Here is a 21,828-nt window from a genome sequence, read left to right as displayed (position 1 = left end):
TTGATCCTCGACCACCCCCACCCTCCGCGTGATCTGTCTGCTTCACCTGTGGACTGCACAGACAGCTGGATACCCACAGATCATTCGCAGAAGACACACATTTGTTTCCATTTGTAACACCATCCCCCAAGAACTGCTTTCTATTGTAACAGCGATAACAGAGCCGCGCTGTCATTGGCTGAGCGAGCGACTCCGGTGAAACCCTATTGGCCAAAGCCTGCAAACACGAGCGTTTGGTGACGCCCACAAGCGCCGACATCCTATAAATACCGAACAGCTCAACTCTGCAAGCATGTGGTGAACTGTCATCGCGGTCCCGACGCCTCAAGACCCTGAAGGAGTACGAGCGAATCGCCTCAGTTAATCTCTTTGATTTAACCGTCAACCTTTACAGCCAAAATGAAAGTTGTGGGACCTACCTGCGCGCTGAAGAGCAGCAAAGTTGGAGGGGAAGATGTTGTCCGCTGCCTCTCCGACCAGAGCCTGGCCATCTCCAAATGCAAGATCCCGCTGCTCGACGAGCAGATGACCATGTTTCTCCAGGACATGAACAGCTGCTACAGCAAACTGAAGGAGCTGGTGCCCACGCTACCGACCAACAAGAAAGCCAGCAAGGTGGAGATCCTGCAGCACGTTATTGATTACATCTGGGACTTGCAGGTGGAGCTGGATAGCAAGAAGAACCAGAGCTCCGCTCCCAGAACTCCCCTCACGACCCTGAACGCGGAACTGGCCAGCATCTCTGTCGAGGTAAATATTAAAATATATAGCGTGTGATATTTTGCGCTCAAATAGATGACATTCATAACCAGCATACGTGTATGAAAGACTGAACTCATGATGTTTCCTCTTTTGTCTTGCAGAACGGCTGTTCAGATGACCGAATCATGTGCCGTTAAAGTTGACTCTTCCGGTTTCACGTCAACTGAACGAAAAGCATCGCAAAGAACGAACAAGGTGCGCGGAGGAGACGGTGGAGCAGAACCGCCGTGATGCCTTGAACTGTTGTTGTTGGGAGAATCTCCTTCTCCTATTGTAGAAGAAAACAACTTTCAGTGGAGAGTCACAAAACTGTCATGAGCAGTGAAGTGTGATGTTCCCTCTGAGATCTTCCCAAACGATGTGTGTTAGCTGTGGAATCCATGGCGATTATTCACTTATTCATGCATTTCCATTTCGATCAAAGTTTCTCCGTTGTTTTGATAACTTTTTAGAAAAATGTCTTTTGTTAAAGTGTTCTCAGATTACTGAGCGAAATAATGTATTGTATATTACAATGACGTACTATGTGAATGCCTTATTGTGTTTTTTACAATGTATATTGTGTTTTTAATTAAAACAAGTAAATGAGACATTTCGGACATGTTTTATCACTTTGTGAGGATGAATGAATGGAAGTTGGGCTGAACTGAGAAAATGCTGCTAAGCTACTTCGTAATTAAAAAGTTAAGCTGTCAGTTTTACTGAGATCCAAAATGAGTTCGTCTCACAAGGTTAGAGGTCATCATTTAGCCTAGTTAACACATTAAACGATTAGCTGTAACGTTACCATGTTACAACATGACAATTACAGTCATTACAGTTCAACTTTTGTCAATAGCAACTTGAATTGAAAGTATAACTTCAGATTGTAACTTCGTGCAAAACTTAACTTTCGCTTTTAGTAGTTTTTTTTAATAGCTTTTTAAAAAAATGTAATCGCAGAATGTTTGGAAAATAAAACCTTCTGTTTGTCTATAGTCACGTTTCATCTTCAGATATATCTAATAAATAATTACAATGAGTGACTATAAACAAACAGCAAAATAATTGTAAAAGTCCAGTGTAGCATACATTAAAATATCTATAGAGGTAAATTCATGTCTCGTTAAATTAATAATTAAAATTAAATATTTTAATTGGTAAACGTTTGTTTCATGAAGTTATTTTTAGCTAGTGATGTTCGCAAACTCTTTCTAAACTCAGCTTATTTTTACGCATTCCAGTATTTAAAAGGCGGGTAGCGGAAGGGTTAAGTGTTTTCCGAGAAAAAGGCAGTTCGTTATAAGATTTATTCCGTCTCCCTGGTGCAATGTTTTTCTCATTTCCCTGCGGTGTGATGCGCGCAGCTGCAGGCCTCGCGATGTGCGGCTCGGCCAGTGTGTGTGTGATTGTGATTGTGTTTGTGTGAGCGCTTTGTGGCAAGGGCAGGGGAGGGCGCAGACTGAGCGGCGCCGCCGCACACCTGGGGAAGTTCAGGTTAAATCGCTCCACATTCCTCGGCACACAGCTGATTGAAACATTAACAAACAGTAATCCGCAAGCCCGGGCTGCAGATGGGCCGGGAACACGGCCAAGGAACTCACTCCCTCTGTATAGTTTCCCACATAGCCCACTACAACGAAAGTTTCTTTTAATATGAATTTAGCGCATTTAAACATAGCGCCACGCAGCCAATTTTTCCACTAGAGCATCAAATAAAACTCAAAAGCAGGCGCTTTGAAAACAGCAGACAAGGGGAACACGGTGTTTTTTGGGCTTGTGTGAAATACTTCAAATTAATTTATGTAGCCATAAAGTGTTTTCCCCCCTAAATTAAGGCAATTTTATGTCAATTAAGAAGCGTTTAGCTAGTCTAAGCATGTTTGTATACTGAAACTTCACTCAGACAGACTTGACAGAAAAGTGATTAATAATTTGTAGGCTCGATCAATTTTTAGTAAAATCTTATGTTCGTTGTTGTAATTGGATGCTACTTACGCTCTATTAATAATGAGGTAGATGAAGACAATCCCCTTTTCAAGGATAAAGCTCGTTTTGTAGCTCTGAAGACGGACATTTTAGCCTCTTGCGCCGCTCTGTGGCAACACGACGAGCTTTATTTTCACGTCATGCCAAACACGTACACACAGTGTTATTATTATTATTAGGATATCATTATCACTAACAATATTTTCTGTACCTTAACCTACACAGAAACCTTTTTAGGTATTTAGGTTTTGATTAAATTCTTAATTGGTCACGTTAGGCCACCTGAACAGTTTGGAGGTAGGCTAAATGATTTTAAGTTGCCTTACATATACTAAAACCATACTAAAACCATAAAAATAAATAGGTTACTTGAAATAAAGTAAACATTAACATTAACTCATTTCATTTAGATCCCAAGACAAAATTTCTCATTTTCGTTTAGTTTAACTTGAACTAAAATAACAAAAACAAAAAACAGACAGTAAAAAAACAATAACTAATAAAAATGAAAACAACAAAATTATTTATTTAAATTACAACCAAAAAAATGGAGAACAAAAACGATTCAATATATTTAAAAACTATAATAACATCTCTACACTGGTCATTTACTGAGTTATGTACACTTTAGTTTTTATATACAGCTAGTAATAAATACTAAAACAAAAACTTCTTGCATTTTACAATGAGAGAGAAACCCCCCAAACATTATTTTCGTCATTTTTTAGTTTTAATAGTGTTACATTATTAAATCAAAATAATTGTATAGTTTTATGGTGTTCCTGTGGCTCAGTGGTAGAGCATTGTGTTAGCAATGCAAAAGGTTGTGGGTTCGATTCCCAGAGAACATGTTGGGTAAAAATGTTAGCCTGATTGCACTGTAAGTTTCTTTGGATAAAAGTGTCTGCTAAAAGCATAAATTTAACAAATTGATCTCACTGAATACACACACACAGAGAGAGAGAGACTATATGGAATACATGTCCCGTTTAAATAGAACTTTTATTTACAACGATATCAACATCAAGCAAAATAATTAAGTGTATTGTAATTTACATCCTGTAAAATGTGAGCTTATCTTCCATGTTCACACCCCTCAGTCAACCTGTTCTGAAAACACCACATAATCCTCAATTTCCCGGAATTATGATTCCAAAATATACTCGTAACAATCAACAGTAACCTATAGCGAAATGAACACAGATGATAGTGTTGCTTTCCTGAAAAGACTGAAGAGAATGATGTATTATTAGTTTCCCCACTGTATTTCATTCCCACATTTGGGAATCAGCACTATTTGAAGTCACTGATGGTAAAGACTGGACTAATGAAGCGGCCGAGGATCACTTCACTACACTACAGAGACACATGGATGAGCACCTTTGTCAGAATGGATTCCTTATTACTCATACTTTTAAAAAGCACATCCAAGAGGCTCTTAAAAGTGGTTTAGGAAAGGTTTTTAAACGAGGTGTGAAGTAACAAGTTATGAGTCTTGGCAGTTCTGTAGATAAATCATAATCATCAAAATCTTACAAAACTTACACTGAAGAGAGAATAAACCGCATGATAGAGAAACCCTCCAAAAGCACAGACAATACTGCTAAAATATTAACTGGCCTCAAAATAAAAAACAGGTATACTTTGTTTTTGTATGTATACAGTATATAGTACAAAATCATAATATGTAGTAATAAGTTCATATGATATGTACCTTTTACCCCGCGCATTTGCACGAAAACATATAAATGGATACATTTCTGTAATCAAACTTGAGAAAACAGGAAAAAAATATCTTTGGATTGTGCATGTTTCTTAAAGGTAGATTTCTGAAGAACCAACAGTATGATACAGTGAGAAAGTGAGTCATTTTTCTTATTAAGAGCTAGCTTAAAAAGCGACAACAAACAAAATCTTTGCGCATCATCGGACAACTTGCACCAATTTTTTTTTTTTTTCCGGTCAGGAGAACAAATAGAAATGAAAATAAAATGATGAAACCATCACTGCACAACATTTCCGTGATGTTAGAAAAAGTGCCATCCAAAAATAATGGAGGTCACTGTTGGAAGAAAAAAAAGAAGAAAGAAAAAGAAGCTGTGCTGGAAAAGATAAAAATCTAATATTTTCTCCCTTTGACAAAAGTTAAAACAGATGTAAAACCCAGAGCAGTATTGACCTAAAATATAGATAAGATGGACCTAACCGGGCCCAGACTCTGTGCAAAAAAATTATGTAGTAAAAGCATGTATGATACATACGTAGCATACAGTATTTACAATTCCAATCTTATTCACACACACAAAAAAAAAAGAAAAGAAAAATCCTGTCTAATACTGCAGTACCATATGCTTTTTGTTGACACACCACTTTGAGCCGGTCGCTTTGAGAGGAGGATTATTGCTTTGATATGCGTAAGTGATGAAGTTCTGGTGTTTACAATTCCCACGGTTTTCTTTAAAACGAGGCTTATCCGAAACAAATTCAAAATAGACAATATGCACATAATCGTTCTATAAGGCTAGAAAAGCAAGAAATATATTGCAACTATCCTTTTCCGTGCTATCCTTAAAATAAAGTGCTCCCCCACACTGTCACAACCATTCCTACTCTGATCCCCCTGGTGGTTATGTTGTGTACTGCAGTAAAGCCACATGGAACAGGAGAGAGCCTTCTGCACTCGCTACTGGGCATATTCAGGAAGAAGCCCACATGTCCATGTCTTTCTCTCTCTCAGTCAAGTTTTCACTGGAGATGTCCAGTGATTTATCCCCTACGAGGTGGATTTTATAGCTTTCTGTTGACCTTTCCTCACTGAACTAATGTGTGAGTCCGAGTTCGAATCCAGCTTTGACAGAGATGGCTCATCTCCTCAGCAGTACTTCTGTAAAACACATATTATACATGCGCAGATAAGTAAAAGTAACATGTTGCATCTTTTCATGCAGTTAGAGAAGAGTTCACCCACAAAAGATTCCTCACACTTAGACTATGTTTCTTCATCAAAATCGATTAGCAAAATTTAGCATTACATGACTTGCTCACCAATGATCCTCTGCAGTGAATGGGTGCCGTCAGAATCAGAGTTCAATAAAAAAAACATAAAAATAATCCACAAGTAATCCACAGTACTTCAGTCCATCAGTTAAGGTCTTGTAAAGTGAAAAAGCGGTGTTTGTGTAAGAAACAAATCCAAATCTGCATTTTATCTTTAAATTGCCACTTCTGGGCAAAATACCAGTCTGTATAATAACGCTTGCTCCAATAAAAAAAAAAAAAGTTACAAATCCAAACCAAAATCCACCCACATATTTGTTTAGAACAGTTTTGGACTGTTTTTTGCTTTTAAACAGTGTTTGGTCTGTGCACATTTCTCTCTTAATTCAGATTCAAGGTGTTTATTGTTTTTGTTTTTACTGGAGAAAGCAATAGTATGGCTATTGGACACACTTTCTTTTTTTTGTCAGGAACTATGGTCTGAAGTAAAAATGTTTTGTTTATTACAAACATGCATTGTTTCCCTTCACAAGATGTTCACTGATGGACTTGAGTAATGTGGATTAGTTGTAGATTATTGTAATGTTTTTATCAGCTGTTTGAACTCACATTCTGACGGCACCCATTCACTGCAGAAGATCCGTTGGTGAGCAAGTCATGTAATGCTAAATTTCAGTAATTACTGTTGATGAAGAAACAAGCTCATCTACATCTTGGATTTCAGGAAACTGAATTACTTTCAGCAAATGTAACTAAATCAATGCAGTCTGTACCTGATCGGGTCCCATTGGCATGCGCCCCATACCCATGGCATTCATGCCCATCTGGCCCTGCATTGGGGGCATCTGTCCTGCACTGTTGCCATTTACACCTCCCTGCATAGAACCGTTCATCATCATTCCCCCATACTGTCCCGGCGCCCCCTGCTGGGGATATTGCTGCTGCGAGTATGAACTAGGAAACAGATAAAACAGAATAATAATCAAATTACATTAAATACACCCAATATAAAGATGAACTCTATTTAAGGCCATGTACTACGGATTGTGAGGTTCATTTTACTCGACAGGTTGATTTTACTTACTACTTGGCACAGTGTTCCACACAAGTCTAATTGTATTATTATTTCTATAATTTTAAAGCATTAGTATATACTATTCATATTATTTATATTTTGAATTACCTTTAATGTTTATATCTTTATTATCTTTTAAATGTAGGTTTAGCTTTAATATATTTTTATTTCAGATATGGTTAACAATAAAAACACAGCTTTTGTCTTCCAGCTGGTTAAATGTTATTTTATAACGGACCATAATTTGCCAAGTTTATTTATATACAATAGAGTACAGTGATAAAACAAAAATCAATATTAAATATTGTTTTAAAGAATAATAAATATGCTTTTTCCCATTGGATATTCATTCCTTATACATTTGTTTGTGTATTTTATGTGCTTTTGTAACTACAGTAATTTCCATAACATTTGCAAGACTAACTGTTATTGTAATTTCATGATATTTGTAACTGTAAATATTTTTCAAGACCCGAAGGCAAAAAATCACTGATATTTTCAGGGTGCTATAGAAGGTTTTATGACTTACTTATTCATGGGCATAGGCCCCTGTCCCCAGCCTTTCATCTCTGCAGACTGGTACATGGGATTGCTCTGAGGGTGCTGTTGCATCATGGGATTCTGAAGGCCACCCATACGGCCAGACATCATATTATTAGGGGGGCTGCTGCCTGTTCCCACAAATGACGGATCCCCCTGCTGGCCCATACCTGGAATCACAACCCAGAGACATTTATAAAAAGAAAACAAGAAATGCATAGCTTGTTAATCAGCAATCAATATACCCAAGCAAATTGATATTCTATTCCAATGATTTTATCCACCAATTCTCCTTACCATAGTTGCCTCCATAGTTAAATGGCTGCTGGCCGGGCTGGGTCATTGGCGGGCCACCCATAGGGTTGTCCATTACTGTGGGAGCTGTGACATTAGGAGGGGGACTGAAGCCTCCGGCTGCAACCTGCTGCTGTTGCTGCTGCTGCATCATCATCATCATCCTCTGTCTTCTCATCTGTAGAAAGGAAGAAAACAATGGTTAAACATTTTACATAAGACACTGGTTATGATCAGTCTTACATAAAATCTTATATTTCAGTAACACTACATACATTGTCAATGGGGGTCAAGTATCATATATGCAATTCCACATCAATGACAGACACACAAATGCATATCTTGAAAATGACATATTTATACCTCTGTTTGAAGATTCATCATTTCTCTGCTGCGCTGGGCCATCATCTGTGCATTCAGAAAACCAGGCTGAAAGATAAAGGAGGGATGATATTAGAGAGAGAAAATGAACACGTATAAGGCTTCAGATATCATCAAAAGATAAAAAAAAAAAAGGTACCTGGCCGCCCATGCCTGGCTGCATGGTAGGTCTCATTCCAGGGTTTCCTGCAGGGTTGTTATCTGGCCTCATCCCCATGGCCTGCCTGCTCTGGTTCAAAAACTGTAGCAAAGGAACATTTAAATGTTATGAGATATGCTAAATGCTAAAGTTGTTCTTAATCCAAATAATGAAGTGATTCTGGAACTATATTAATGTCAATTGCCTTTATAAAAAAAAAAAAAAAAAAAAGCACTGTTCTTAATAAAAGAACCACATTTTCTGCAATTCCTAAATGTGTTTGAAATTGTATTTGAATTTATACCACTGAAATTGTGGAGCCAAATTAGTGAAGTGAAGTACTTTAAGCAAACATTACCAATTTGGTATTTAAACTTAAAAATATTATTTTTGAACTAAACTTTGGAAGGCAAATTTTTATTATTAAATTTTGTGAAATGGTTGAAAATACAACCATTCAACTGCATTCCTCAAAAATGCAAACTCTCAATACAATATTTTTTATTATTTTCTTTAAAGATAATGTTGTCATTAAAAAAATCTACCATTATTTGGTTAAGGTAAAAAAGAACACAAGTAATTTTTTTTAATACACATGAAATAAAAATAAATAAATATAAAATCAGCAACAAGACCTGTCTAATCAATACTGCTTTATAATTTTAGATTATAATGCTTAGAATGTTCACTATGTTTATCATTTTCACTATTAACTGTTATTAATTAATAATCACAGCCCTACATTACTCGAAATAATATAGCCAAAGAGATTCTGGGACACTATAATTTCTAAAAATAGTAATAGCAATAGCAAAATCAGGTTTTTCGATTACACAAATTCCTCGTATGTGTGAACATACCTGGCAATAAAGCTCATTCTGATTCTGATTCTACACTGACCACTCATATACGTGTCTTTTTTTTAATAGAAATTATAAATTGAGTGTTATTGGCGTGCAGGTGCTTACCTGCTGTCCCTGCAGTCTCTGCTGGAGCTGGTATCTGGTTGGATTCCCCATCCGAGGCCTTGTCATATTAGCACGAGGATGCATAGCGCCCATACCACCCATTCCGGGGAAGCCACCCTGCTGGTTCATCGGACTCATCATGGGGTTAAACCCTGGTCCAGACTGCCCTGGCATGGGACCAGGTCCAGGACCAGGGTTGGGACCACGGCCATATCCACCCTGCATTCCCATAGAAGGGGGGCCTGGGTAGCCCTGCCCATACATGCCCTTGGGGTCCATACCCACAGAGGAGTCAGGTCCCGGACAAGGACCAGAGAAGGGGTCTGTCGGAGGGGGCTGGTCTGAACTATGACCCTGAAGAGAGAAAAGACCAAGACGGTGGTTTTCAGTGAAAGTGCCTGGCAGCAGATCTAGCATATTTAACACCACAGCACTGAGGGTTGTAATTTATAAACGGAACGCATCTCTTCCATGAAGCGGACTGGCTGGGTACCTGGTTGATGAGATCTGGTATGCCAAGGGCACGGTCGATCTCCTCCAGAGCGATGACGTCGGTGTTGTTGAGTAGAGAGTCCAGCTGGTCCAGAAGAGCTCGCTCATCACTCTGACCCTCAGTGGTGGACGGAGGGACCAGAAGGTCATCCAGAGAGTTATTAAAAGGCAGCCTGATGTATAAAAAGCAGAAAAAAGGATGTTATTGACATTTATAAAAAAAAAACATCCTTAAAACAAGATTAATTTATTTAACCTTAATCCTCAGATTCACACACTTGTTTTAATTTGGAACTTTTCGTTTATGTTACCTGTTTGCATTCTGTGCTCCCTCCATTCCCATCCCACTGTCTGGCCACGAAGGGGACTGTGGTGGAGGTGCCTGCCCACTGAATGAATTCATACCCATTCCTACATCATAAGGCCCTGCAAAATCAACATCATGCAGTTTGAAAGATTTAATCGGATGTTTTATCCGTCGTAATAGGCCCACACTGCTGGTGTTGAGTTAACAGAACTTACCCATATCCATCAACTGCTGCTGCAGCATAGATCTGGTAGCAGGAACACTGTTTGATCGGTTAACCATGGGTCCTCCCATCATGCTCTTGGGATTGTGGTCGATGCCTGTGCGACCCATGCCAGGGTGTCCAACAGGGCTGCCAGAACCGGACATTCCCCAGTCTCCTGCACCTGCCATTGGGGGCCGATTGGGCATTCCCATTGGCCTGTTTGGACCTCCTGGGAAAAGCATGTTGGGAATGTTAAAATTCAGCTAAAGAATGAATGCATGTAGAGTTGTAGCTACATAAAATTAAAGCTGAATATATGAGACACTCACCCATGCCTATCAGGGTGTCAGTATGCTCCTGTTTGACAAGAGAGGAAGGGGCGCTCCTCCTACCAGTCATGCCCGGACCACTCAGGGGTTTACTATCGACAGACACAGCCCTCTGGAAGGGCACACGTTGACCAGATCCCATACCAACACCCTCCCGGTCTGAAATACACAGTAATTCATACACATTGCATTATGAATAAAAACAAAGGACAGGATTTGTTGGTCATCCTCATGGTCACCAGCAGTTACCTGCATAATATAAGCCCAATATATTTTCTATTAATCTTTACATTCAATTTTAAACAACCCTTTCCTGACTTTTGAGGCCCTTAAGGTGTTGTTACTCACCATGTGCGGTGCTGTTAGGTCCATTGCCCTGCTTATTGCCCCCTTCCGTTCCTCCAGTTCCAGAATCAGCAAACATTCCAGAACCAGAATTCCTCAGACCTCCGAGAATACTCTCCAAATTATCCAGCTGGAAAAATAAAACAAAAGGATTGACGTTAGAATGATAAATAAGTAATTGCACATTTGCATGAGAGTTCTGCATGTCAACAGAACAATTTAATAACTGGCAGTATTTTTTCAAAATGTGGAAAGATAGTCTAAAGTTGTTTATAAAACTACAGCTGGGATTTTTAAGCAATGACTTAACATAATAAATTATAAGATCATGTTGAAAAGTATTTTTTATGCATTATTGGATGCATATTGGACCAAAAACAGATATATTTACAATTTAACAAAAATATTATTACAATTTAAAATGAATTGAGTTTTCTATTTTAATATACTCCAAAATATAATGTATTCCTTGAATGGAACTTACTTTGGATTCTGTCTTTTAGATTTTTGATGAAAGTTTATTTGAAAATATAAAACTTTTATAACATTCTAAGTCTTTACTCTGACTTGTTCAGTTTAATGCATCCTTGCTGAATGAAAGCATTAATTTCTTTAAAATTAATTCCAAAATATAAGACTGATGTGATCTTGAGAAGTATAGAAATATGAACCCAACATGAGAAGTACTTAAGCAGTATGAATTAACCATAAATACCTCATCGGGAGGTTCGATCTTGACTTTGCCCTCCTGGCTGTTAGAATTTGAGGTTGTGACCCCTGACCCCTGCCCTCCAGTGACCCCTCTCCCTTCCAGCTCTTCCAGCTTTGGCTTGACCTCTGCTGCATTGGGCTCTTTGGAGTCATCCTTATTGAGGAGGTAGTGAAGGAGGGCTTGTGGTTTTTTTCCTTCTTTCGGGCTGTGCTGTTCCTGCTTGAGATCTAGATTCCTCCCGTCAGCGCCTGGGAGCTCTGAACCAAGAGAGGCCTTACCAGTGGCCTCGGCTGTGATGCGAGCCACCTCGTCGGGTGTGTTTCCATTTTGAAGAAGTTTGTGGAGTATCTTGTGTTTCTCCTGTAAGGTGTGAGAGCCGTGTTGTCCACTGGGACAAGCCGTGGATGACACTCCTCCTGAGCCTTGCTGATTTACGTTATTCCCCGATGAGGAGGACACTCCTGTTGATGAAGGACTCATCATGCCACTTCCTGCCTCCTTTGAGTCAGGACCCATTGGAGTGGAGGCACGACCTGGGACAGGTCCACCAGACCCAATCCCAATCTCTTCAGTTGGGGATGTGAGCAACTGTAGTAACTTCTTGTGGCCCTTGCCATCTGGGACTCTTCGGTTGGCTTCGGCCGCAGTGGAACCGTCCTTGCTGGACTGACTGTCTGGTTTATCTGTGGCCTCCGATGAAGAAGCCTGTTGCTGCTCTAAACCTGTGCTGTGAGCACTTGATGGGCTCTTGGAATCCCCTACGATGGGTTTGCTGATGCCGGTATGGCTTTGCTGATTGGACTGGGTCGAGTTGATGCTGGGAGAGCTGTCAGATTTGTGGGCAGGTGAGTTGAGAGCTGAAGGTAGAGAAGAGCCAACGCCTTCACTGATGGCCTGGAGAGCATTCAAAGAACTATTGGAGAAAGTGTTTCCAACTGATGGACCAGAAGATCCACCACTGCCGCCCATTCCCACAGGACCCATGGGAGAATGCATGCCTATTAAATCAAGAAAATATAGCCAAATCTTGAGCTTGTTTTCAAATTAAGCACTAATGGAGACAGCACAACTATTATATTTTTTGGAATTCATCGAAAATACCTTAATTTGTGTTCAGAAAAAGAATGAAGAGCTTATGGGTTTGGATCAACATCAATGTGAGTAATTAATGACAGAATTAAAAATTTTGGGTGAACATTCCCTTTAATAAACAAATGCACAAGGTGCCTGGGATGTTTAGAACTTTGGAAGGGACATGTTTAAATTCTGTGGAACTGAATGGAGCTGTCTATGGAATTCTGTTAGATTCCTATTTTACTTCCATCTAATCCAAAATGCAAAAACAGGACACTTACCTCCAGGTGAGAAAGGACTTGCACCCATTTTAGGACTCCCTCGTATCCGTGGTGACCCCATGAGATTCTGCTGAGCAGGGTTCATACCAGGGCTTCCTTGGGAGGGACTTGTCATGCCCATTCCATAGCCACCACTGTGAAACTGACCCTGCTGGTGTTGATTCATGCCGGGATGGCCCATCTGATTCATGGAGTTCATCTGATTCATTTGATTCATAGTGCTCATCTGATTCATGCAATTCATCTGATTCATATTCATTTGATTCATTGAATTCATCTGGTTCATTTGATTCATCTGATGCATCGGGTTCATTTGATTCATCCTGTTGCCTGGGCCGTACATAGCTCCTCCTCTGGGTCCCATGTGACCTTGCTCGTTCATGCCATAGCCTCTGGTATTGCCCATGCCCATCTGGGCATTCGGATTGGCATTGCCCATAACTGAACGCATTACACCACCCTGATTAGGTCGGTATCCATTTTGCTCCCTGTGTGAAAGTGATTGAAATATAAGTAAAGGTGAGGACAATGCAGGGGCATTTTCATGTAAAATCAGAGTAGTGTATAACTGTTGACTTGGAAAGGAACAAACCTCTGCAGAAGATGAGTAGAGAGGAAAGTGACCGGGTCATTGGTGACAGGGTTTCGGCAGAGCTCACTGCGTGTTTGTGCTGTTACTGGAGTGCCATCTGACAAAGAGAACCGATAGGGTGGAGTCTCTGCTCTACCATGAACATATGCTGAAAAGAAGATGAATACAAACAACATTAATAAAACATGTATACAATCTGTCAAACCCATTTCACACCGCATGCAAAAGCAGCCTGTTTTTATTTCTGCCATATTAACAAGTTACAGAATTCACATTTCTATTTTATAAAGTAAATGAAGTAATTAACTTATTTTACACAATTAACTAAAGTAAAGACTAAAGCTGAGAAATACTGAAAAGATCCATGCAGGTGTAGTAGCACATACCTTCATGATAGTGTCTCTTGTAGGACCAGGGCTGACCCTCACTGCGATGCAGGAACATCTGCATACATCTGCGCACTAAATCCTCCCAGCCAGGACGCATGGTGGTGTTCAACAGGCTCTGCTGCTCGATTTCGATCAGTTTACCTGGGGTCAAACATACACGCTCAGATGTAGAACTACACCTGACTCAAATACAATTCTACGTCATTTTTTTTCCTCAATCGGTTTCAACGTTTTTTCTTCTATTTAAACAATTTCTATATTTACTAATCAATTAAATAAATGTAACAATTGCTGCTAAATAATGTATATATATATATATATATATATCAGTGCTGTCAAACGATTAATTGCGATTAATCGCATCCAAATTAAAAGTTTTTGTTTACATAATGAGTGTATCCTCTGTATATTTATTATGTATGTATAAATACACACACATGCATGTATATATTTAAGAAAAATACGTTACATTCATAAATTAAATATATTTATATATAATATAAATTATATGAATGTAAATATATACATGTTTCCACAACATATCCTGTATGTGTGTGTATTTATAAATACATAAAAATATACACAGTACACACAAATATATTTTGTAAACCAAAAAGTTTATTTTGGATGTGATCAATCGTGTATATATATATATATATATATATATATATATATATATATATATATATACACACATAGTATAGTATGATTCATTTCATGTAATGTGGTTATGCATTTGTTGAAGTAATATAAAATGTTGTAGTTAATATTTAGAAATTAAAGTCATTTTAATAAATATTGCTCAATTACTGTCTTGACGAATTTTAGACTTATTTTCAGATAGAAAAATCAAAGAAAATCAGCAGTTTCATTGATGAGATTAACACTGAGTTAAAAATTGCACTGTAATCAATTTTACCTGTCAGTTCGTGTCTAGTACTGAATCGTTCTGTCCTTTCCACTGCCGTCACTCTCCGTGCTACACAAATCATACAAGACTGAAGATCTGAAAGACAGAAAGAAGAAAAACACCCTTAATACTTAGACGACACTTTAATTCACAAGTGGCACAATAAAACAAAATATATCGACTTCAATCTTTATAAAACTACTGAAATGATCAATTCTAAATTTACAACAGACCTTCCCCTTCCTCCATCATTGCTTTAGGCTGTGTGAGAGCGAAACATTGCATGGTCTCGTAACGAGCCCCACTGGTGCCATCTTCACCTCCAGGACCTCCATGGCCAAACTTCACCAGCATGCGACAGTTAAACGTGTGACTCTTCTGACGGGAGGCATCACCGCCCCATGACACACTGTTGGGACCTTTAAATACATGCAAAATGCATGATGCTTAGTCATATCTATGTGTTCATGTTTTAGTGACCAGATAAAAAGCAACATTCACTTAAAATATATACATTGACAGATATACCATTGTTTTTGGGGAGGTTTTTATGCAGTTCGTCTCGGTCTTCCTCATGCAGTATGTTGTAGATGCTGGTGTTAATCAGTTCCTCCTGTTTATACTGCAGGTACTGAGTCACATTGTCTGACACAAACACGATGCTGCCTTCACGACTAACCACAAACAAAAACCCATCCAGAGCCTGACAGAGAGAGTGACATTCAGAATTATTATTATAAAACACTTTAAATCATAATGCTAGTATGAGGTGTGAGCAAATGAGCTTCTGTTGACCATTTACCTCTAGGTCCCTGTTCTTACCTGCAGCAACAGAGGACCCAGATGGTCTTTGTCGATGACCCCTTGACCGGTAGAGGACACATCCGCCTTCTGGACATCATCATTACCACATGAGCTTTTACCTGTGAAGCGTGTGAATACAGACCACATATCAGAAACATTTCAGTTTCAGAAGGTGTTTTTTGTTGTTGTTTTTTTTTTGTGCAATAAAATTTTTGAAAGGTAGTGTTAATGCATATTGGTCTCACCATATTATAGCAAGGGAACAGCAGAAAAACGGTCTGCTTATTTTGATATGTAGATTTGTAGGTTTCATTCCCGTAAGACACTATTAGCCAATGGAATGTCAAATAAGGAAGAATGAACAACAATGCCTATTCATCGATTCACCGTATGAACTCCGGATTATAGTCCAAATGAAAAAAGGCATGCATCGGCCTGTCTCGCGCAACAAACTTGTGCAGACTACAGTTCTGAATGCTATATATAATTATGAGAAAAATGAGCACAGGAGTATAACTGTAGAAAATAAACCTCAAATCTGATAATTAAGTTACATTTTTCTACATGAAAATTATTTACTGATTTTAGTCAAATTAGATTTGCTAGGTTTTGCTGCTATACATTTAAATCCACGGATGTAGTCATATTCGCACTGCACTTAAAAAAAAAAAAAAAAGAAAAAAAAAAAAAGAGAAAGATTTTTTAATGTCTAGAACTGCATTTTCTATTAGCGAAAACTAGCAAAGGTGTAACAAAATAAAAATTTTTAACTCTAGTGATTATTTGCAATATCACAATATTCCACATGCCACCAGGTGGCAGCGTTTTTATTAAACCGAGGAATTTCTTCCGTTTCCCCACATTGTGGGTTTAGTAAATATTTTCACAGACCGATATGTAAAAGAGCAGTTTGAGCAGATGTGTACCTTGCTCTTTGATCTGTCGTATCTGGCGCACTGTCTCTTTAAGGATGGCACATTTGTCTGGTTTGACATTGAAGCTGTCGATGTCACTAAGGTTGGCCGAAATGAGTTCGGCCAGCTCCTCGATATACTTGCTCTCCTGTTCCCTCCTGCGCTTATCACATCTGTAGATTAAAAACACACACACATACAATTTTAGGAAGGAAAAACATTACAAGACCTAAAACACTGCTTGTTATCACACCCTAAAATGTCTCACCCTTGTCCTGGTGTGTCACATGTGGAGAGTTTGCGCTTTCGGTCCGAGCACAACGGCTCCAGTGAGTTCTCACCCACTCCGCTCATGTTTAAAACATATCAGCACCTAAGAAACATGCAAAGTTTAGATTAGGGGCAGAAAACACTCAACCAAAGGCATGTTATGATCTCTAAAAGAAAGGAAAACTATACTAAAGCACTTCTATTTCAGCACAAGTGCACTACAAACAAATAATGAGCTGACTTTGGCACTTCTAGACAATGCACTTGAAGGTTTCATCTCTTTTCAAACGGTTTTGGTAAAAAACTGCAAATGTGTGTACGTGTCTATGGCTTATTTTTAAGTGTTCCCACATACAGCTGAATGCGTGGAATGTTCCAGGCCTCAGCAGCGGTGCTGCATGTGTGTGTGTTTGTGTGACAGTTTGTCTGAGAAGAGACACTGATTATGATGGAGTGAAACGGGGCCCCAGGGGAAATGGATCAACCCTTAGTGTGTTTGTTTGTGTGTGTGTGTGTGTGTGTGTTTGTGTTTGTGCGCGTGTATTTCTGTAGCAGGGACTGGGTCAATTATCTCAATCCATGAATCCGTACGCTGCACAACATATAAATGAAATGTATGAATGATCTAATTAAAAAGCAGCCTAATGAATCTGAATAACTAATACAGAGTTAAAGCTTCAGAATTCCTTTCATAATGTATGTCAGAAAAATTGTGATAAAATGTCCTCCCTCCACACGTCTCATGATGACACACAATCACACCATTTCTTCCTACTTTTACCGTCATCGCTCCGCCCACTTCAGTAACGACAACACTTCCTCCTCTTTGGTGATACTTCTCACTTCTCTGCCTCTCTGTGATCATGTCCTCTTTTGTTATTAGAACTGGCCTTTCTGATATGTCTGTCTTCCTTCTAAGTTATGTACGCAAAGACATACTTTGGCGCAAAATATTAATTGCACTTAAGCCACACTTAACATGTATGAAGGTGATTGCATTAGATATAAAATATCAAACCATTTGGCATTTATTTGAAAGGTGAAGTATGATTTCTGTGCCACTGGTAGGGCTGGATAAAAATATTGATTTTAAAATGGATTCTTTTAAATAGTCCCAATATTGACTTCAATATCACACAAGCCATTTGTCAAAATGAATGAATCTTCTGAGCCGGCTCTTATTAGTGAATCAGAATACAACTGCTCGACCAGTGTAGTCCGGTTCTTAAAAGTGAATGACTCTCATGAGCCAGTTCTTGCTAGTAAGTGAATAAGAAAAAACTAAACAAGAAAACAGCCAGATCAGCATAGTCTGATTCTTGAAATGAATAAATCTTAGAAAGTCGGTTCTTTTTAATGAATCAAAAAAACAATCATATATGCCAATCAAAACTGAATCGCCACTAGAGTGCAAGAACGATGACCATTTTGCTAAAATTTTGCATGTCTGTCCCGCCCCAAACCCACAGCACTGTTTGAGTTCAATGTTCAACTTTGGTTGAGTATAGATTTTGGCGTTTTGAATGCATTTTTATTTGTGGTGTAATTATTATTTATTACTCAAAGCCTATGGTGACTGCACCTTTTTGCAAAATATATATGGCTAATGTGTTATACTACACCTGTGGTTACTCTGATAGGGCATTAGTGTGAACTTGACAGGAAATTACATCATACATTCACTAGAAATCACTTGAGGTAATAAAAAATACTCAGAAAATGTCAAGTTATTTCCGTTTGCATTTGGTTTAATATTTGAACAGAATCGATTTTAAACTGTGGCTTCAGCGTCCAATTACTATTAGAGAGTCACTGTATATAAACGCACACATGGCTGTCTTTCCGTCTCCATTCGTTTCAAGATCTCTGGCTTCTGCTGCTGTTATCAGTCTCTGTCACTCTGGTCATAGACCCTCTGCTGTATGCGTGCATGTGAGCAAGTGTGTTTGTTTAGAGCCCTGACCTTGCCCCGTGCCTGACCCCTCCCAGAGTTCAGCGGAAATCTCAGAGCACAGACCATCGGCTTGCAGTCTTTTACCCTTCCCTCGTGGAGCACACACAAGCAAATTTGCCTTTTCCTCTCATTTAAAGTAGTTCACCGAAATATGAAATTTCTGTCATTTACTCAACCATGTGACACATGTTACTATTTTTCCTCTTCAAAACTAGGGCTGTGCAAAAAATCAAATGTGATTTTCATGCACATCTCATCAGTAAATATGCTCCTGTAATTAGAAGTATATCTCCAGCACGTGCGTTCGGATCAGGGTTCCCAGGTTTTCACAACAAATCCTGCCCAGTTGCTTCTCAAAACTAGTTCAAAACTAGTCCAATCGCGCTTCCAGGAGGTTCCCCGATAAAAATTGCTTCCCGGGGTTACAATATTAAGTTTTTTAGCAGGGTTGCCTTGGTAAAATTTGCATTTTAGGTGCTAAATATCACGTTATTTGTATTGGGGGCGCTTCGACCCGCGGACATGAAAAACAACCACAGACTTGCCAACACTGGTTGGCATTTACTACACCGGGCCGTAATTCACTGACAATCTACACAAAATCGATGTTAAAATCGCAGGCGATTCTTTGTCGATTTTGAAAACGATTTTGTGTTAGTTGTCGGTAGACTACGGCTCTGTGTAGTAACTGCCGCTCCACCTGAACCAGTGTTGCCAAGTCTGCGATTGTTTTTCATGTCCGCGGTTTGAAGCAACCCCAATACAAATAACGTGATATTTAACCCCTAAAATGCGAATTTTACCAAGGCAACCCTCCCATAAAATATATATTTTAACCTTTTTCAAAGTTTATGAAAACATCGTAAAAGTGATCCATATGAATTGAGCCGTTTAATCCAAGTCTTCAAAACTGTTACAATTGCTTATAAAAAACTTGATTTAATTTAGGTTTTAATTAGCATAAACACTGATCAATGCACATAGCGCATCAAATAAGGTAAAGAGAAGCACAAACAAGCCAAGTCTTGTGGATTACTTTTGGATGTCTTTATGTACTTCTGAAGCACAAAAATGTTCGACTTTAAACGGATGGACAAATATTTGAGAGATAATTTTAATACATTAATTTTTGTTCCAAAGATGAAGGAAAGTCATACAGGGTTGGAGCAACACGGGTAAATGATGACAATTTCTATTTCAGGGTGAACTATTCCTTTAAAGAAAACTCACACAGTTTGCTCTCGGTCACCTAAAAACTTTAAGTATGAGTTCATCATTCCTGAGTCTGACAGACAGACATTACACAATTGTGCCCATACTGCACTGCCTGTGCTGACACGTACAGCTGTCTGTCACAAACCTATAACACACCAGAAAAATGCTGCAGAACCGACTGCATCTTCTCTACTTTTATCTCCTTCACCCTTTCTATCTCCTTGAACTTGAACTAATCATCTAATTAACTCAAAACACCTGCAAAGGCCTTTAAATGGTCTCTCAGTCTAGTTCTTTTGGCTAAACAAACATGGGGAAGACTGCTGACTTGACAGTTGTCCAAAAGATGACCATTGGCACCTTGCACAAGGAGGGCAAGACACAAAAGGTCGTTGCAAAAGAGGCTGACTGTTCACAAAGCTCTGTGTCCAAGCACATTAATACAACCCGAATTCCGGAAAAGTTGGGACGTTTTTTAAATTTTAATAAAATTAAAACTAAAGGAATTTCAAATCACATGAGCCAATATTTTATTCACAATAGAACATAGATAACGTAGCAAATGTTTAAACTGAGAAATTTTACACTTTTATCCACTTAATTAGCTCATTTAAAATTTAATGCCTGCTACAGGTCTCAAAAAAGTTGGCACGGGGGCAACAAATGGCTAAAAAAGCAAGCAGTTTTGAAAAGATTCAGCTGGGAGAACATCTAGTGATTAATTAAGTTAATTGATATCAGGTCTGTAACATGATTAGCTATAAAAGCTTTGTCTTAGAGAAGCAGAGTCTCTCAGAAGTAAAGATGGGCAGAGGCTCTCCAATCTGTGAAAGACTGCGTAAAAAAATTGTGGAAAACTTTAAAAACAATGTTCCTCAACGTCAAATTGAAAAGGCTTTGTAAATCTCATCATCTACAGTGCATAACATCATCAAAAGATTCAGAGAAACTGGAGAAATCTCTGTGCGTAAGGGACAAGGCCGGAGACCTTTATTGGATGCCCGTGGTTTTCGGGCTCTCAGACGACACTGCATCACTCATCGGCATGATTGTGTCAATGACATTACTAAATGGGCCCAGGAATACTTTCAGAAACCACTGTCGGTAAACACAATCCGCCGTGCCATCAGCAGATGCCAACTAAAGCTCTATCATGCAAAAAGGAAGCCATATGTGAACATGGTCCAGAAGCGCCGTCGTGTCCTGTGGGCCAAGGCTCATTTAAAATGGACTATTTCAAAGTGGAATAGTCTTTTATGGTCAGACGAGTCCAAATTTGACATTCTTGTTGGAAATCACGGATGCCGTGTCCTCCGGGCTAAAGAGGAGGGAGACCTTCCAGCATGTTATCAGCGTTCCGTTCAAAAGCCAGCATCTCTGATGGTATGGGAGTGCATAAGTGCATACGGTATGGGCAGCTTGCATGTTTTGGAAGGCTCTGTGAATGCTGAAAGGTATATAAAGGTTTTAGAGCAACATATGCCTCCCTCCAAACAACGTCTATTTCAGGGAAGGCCTTGTTTATTTCAGCAGGACAATGCAAAACCACATACTGCAGCTATAACAACAGCATGGCTTCGTCGTAGAAGAGTCCGGGTGCTAACCTGGCCTGCCTGCAGTCCAGATCTTTCACCTATAGAGAACATTTGGCGCATCATTAAACGAAAAATACGTCAAAGACGACCACGAACTCTTCAGCAGCTGGAAATCTATATAAGGCAAGAATGGGACCAAATTCCAACAGCAAAACTCCAGCAACTCATAGCCTCAATGCCCAGACGTCTTCAAACTGTTTTGAAAAGAAAAGGAGATGCTACACCATGGTAAACATGCCCCGTCCCAACTATTTTGAGACCTGTAGCAGAAATCAAAATTGTAATGAGCTCATTTTGTGCATAAAATTGTAAACTT

The 21,828-nt window shown here is 39.0% G+C and overlaps 2 protein-coding genes across 2 annotated transcripts in view; one reads left to right on the top strand and one right to left on the bottom strand.

Moving 5' to 3' along the window:
• Positions 1-289: 289 nt before the first annotated feature.
• Positions 290-1,352, top strand: id1 (inhibitor of DNA binding 1, HLH protein). The gene is made up of 2 exons (XM_059537732.1): positions 290-750; positions 864-1,352. Exons 1-2 carry the CDS (start codon positions 400-402, stop codon positions 897-899), a joined length of 387 nt encoding a protein of 128 aa, XP_059393715.1. The 5' UTR covers positions 290-399; the 3' UTR covers positions 900-1,352.
• Positions 1,353-3,713: 2,361 nt separating this feature from the next.
• Positions 3,714-21,828, bottom strand: part of ncoa3 (nuclear receptor coactivator 3) — a 48,813-nt gene continuing 30,698 nt past the window's right edge. The window contains exons 2-23 of the mRNA XM_059537544.1: positions 16,747-16,851; positions 16,491-16,651; positions 15,583-15,683; positions 15,289-15,463; positions 14,994-15,179; positions 14,770-14,856; positions 13,848-13,991; positions 13,462-13,609; positions 12,870-13,357; positions 11,518-12,512; positions 10,806-10,932; positions 10,458-10,616; positions 10,139-10,357; positions 9,928-10,042; positions 9,618-9,789; positions 9,125-9,478; positions 8,157-8,258; positions 8,000-8,065; positions 7,640-7,814; positions 7,332-7,512; positions 6,501-6,681; positions 3,714-5,614 (exon numbers count right to left, since the gene is read on the bottom strand). Coding sequence (XP_059393527.1) covers positions 5,603-5,614; positions 6,501-6,681; positions 7,332-7,512; positions 7,640-7,814; positions 8,000-8,065; positions 8,157-8,258; positions 9,125-9,478; positions 9,618-9,789; positions 9,928-10,042; positions 10,139-10,357; positions 10,458-10,616; positions 10,806-10,932; positions 11,518-12,512; positions 12,870-13,357; positions 13,462-13,609; positions 13,848-13,991; positions 14,770-14,856; positions 14,994-15,179; positions 15,289-15,463; positions 15,583-15,683; positions 16,491-16,651; positions 16,747-16,832 — 4,434 coding nt within the window. The 5' untranslated portion in view covers positions 16,833-16,851 and the 3' untranslated portion in view covers positions 3,714-5,602. The remainder of the gene's footprint in view (positions 5,615-6,500; positions 6,682-7,331; positions 7,513-7,639; positions 7,815-7,999; positions 8,066-8,156; positions 8,259-9,124; positions 9,479-9,617; positions 9,790-9,927; positions 10,043-10,138; positions 10,358-10,457; positions 10,617-10,805; positions 10,933-11,517; positions 12,513-12,869; positions 13,358-13,461; positions 13,610-13,847; positions 13,992-14,769; positions 14,857-14,993; positions 15,180-15,288; positions 15,464-15,582; positions 15,684-16,490; positions 16,652-16,746; positions 16,852-21,828) is intronic.

This window comes from Carassius carassius, chromosome 44 (genome assembly GCF_963082965.1).
Source record: "Carassius carassius chromosome 44, fCarCar2.1, whole genome shotgun sequence".
Taxonomy (NCBI): domain Eukaryota; kingdom Metazoa; phylum Chordata; class Actinopteri; order Cypriniformes; family Cyprinidae; genus Carassius; species Carassius carassius.
Note: the sequence above shows the minus strand (reverse complement) of the source record. Positions and strands in the feature narration are given on the sequence as shown.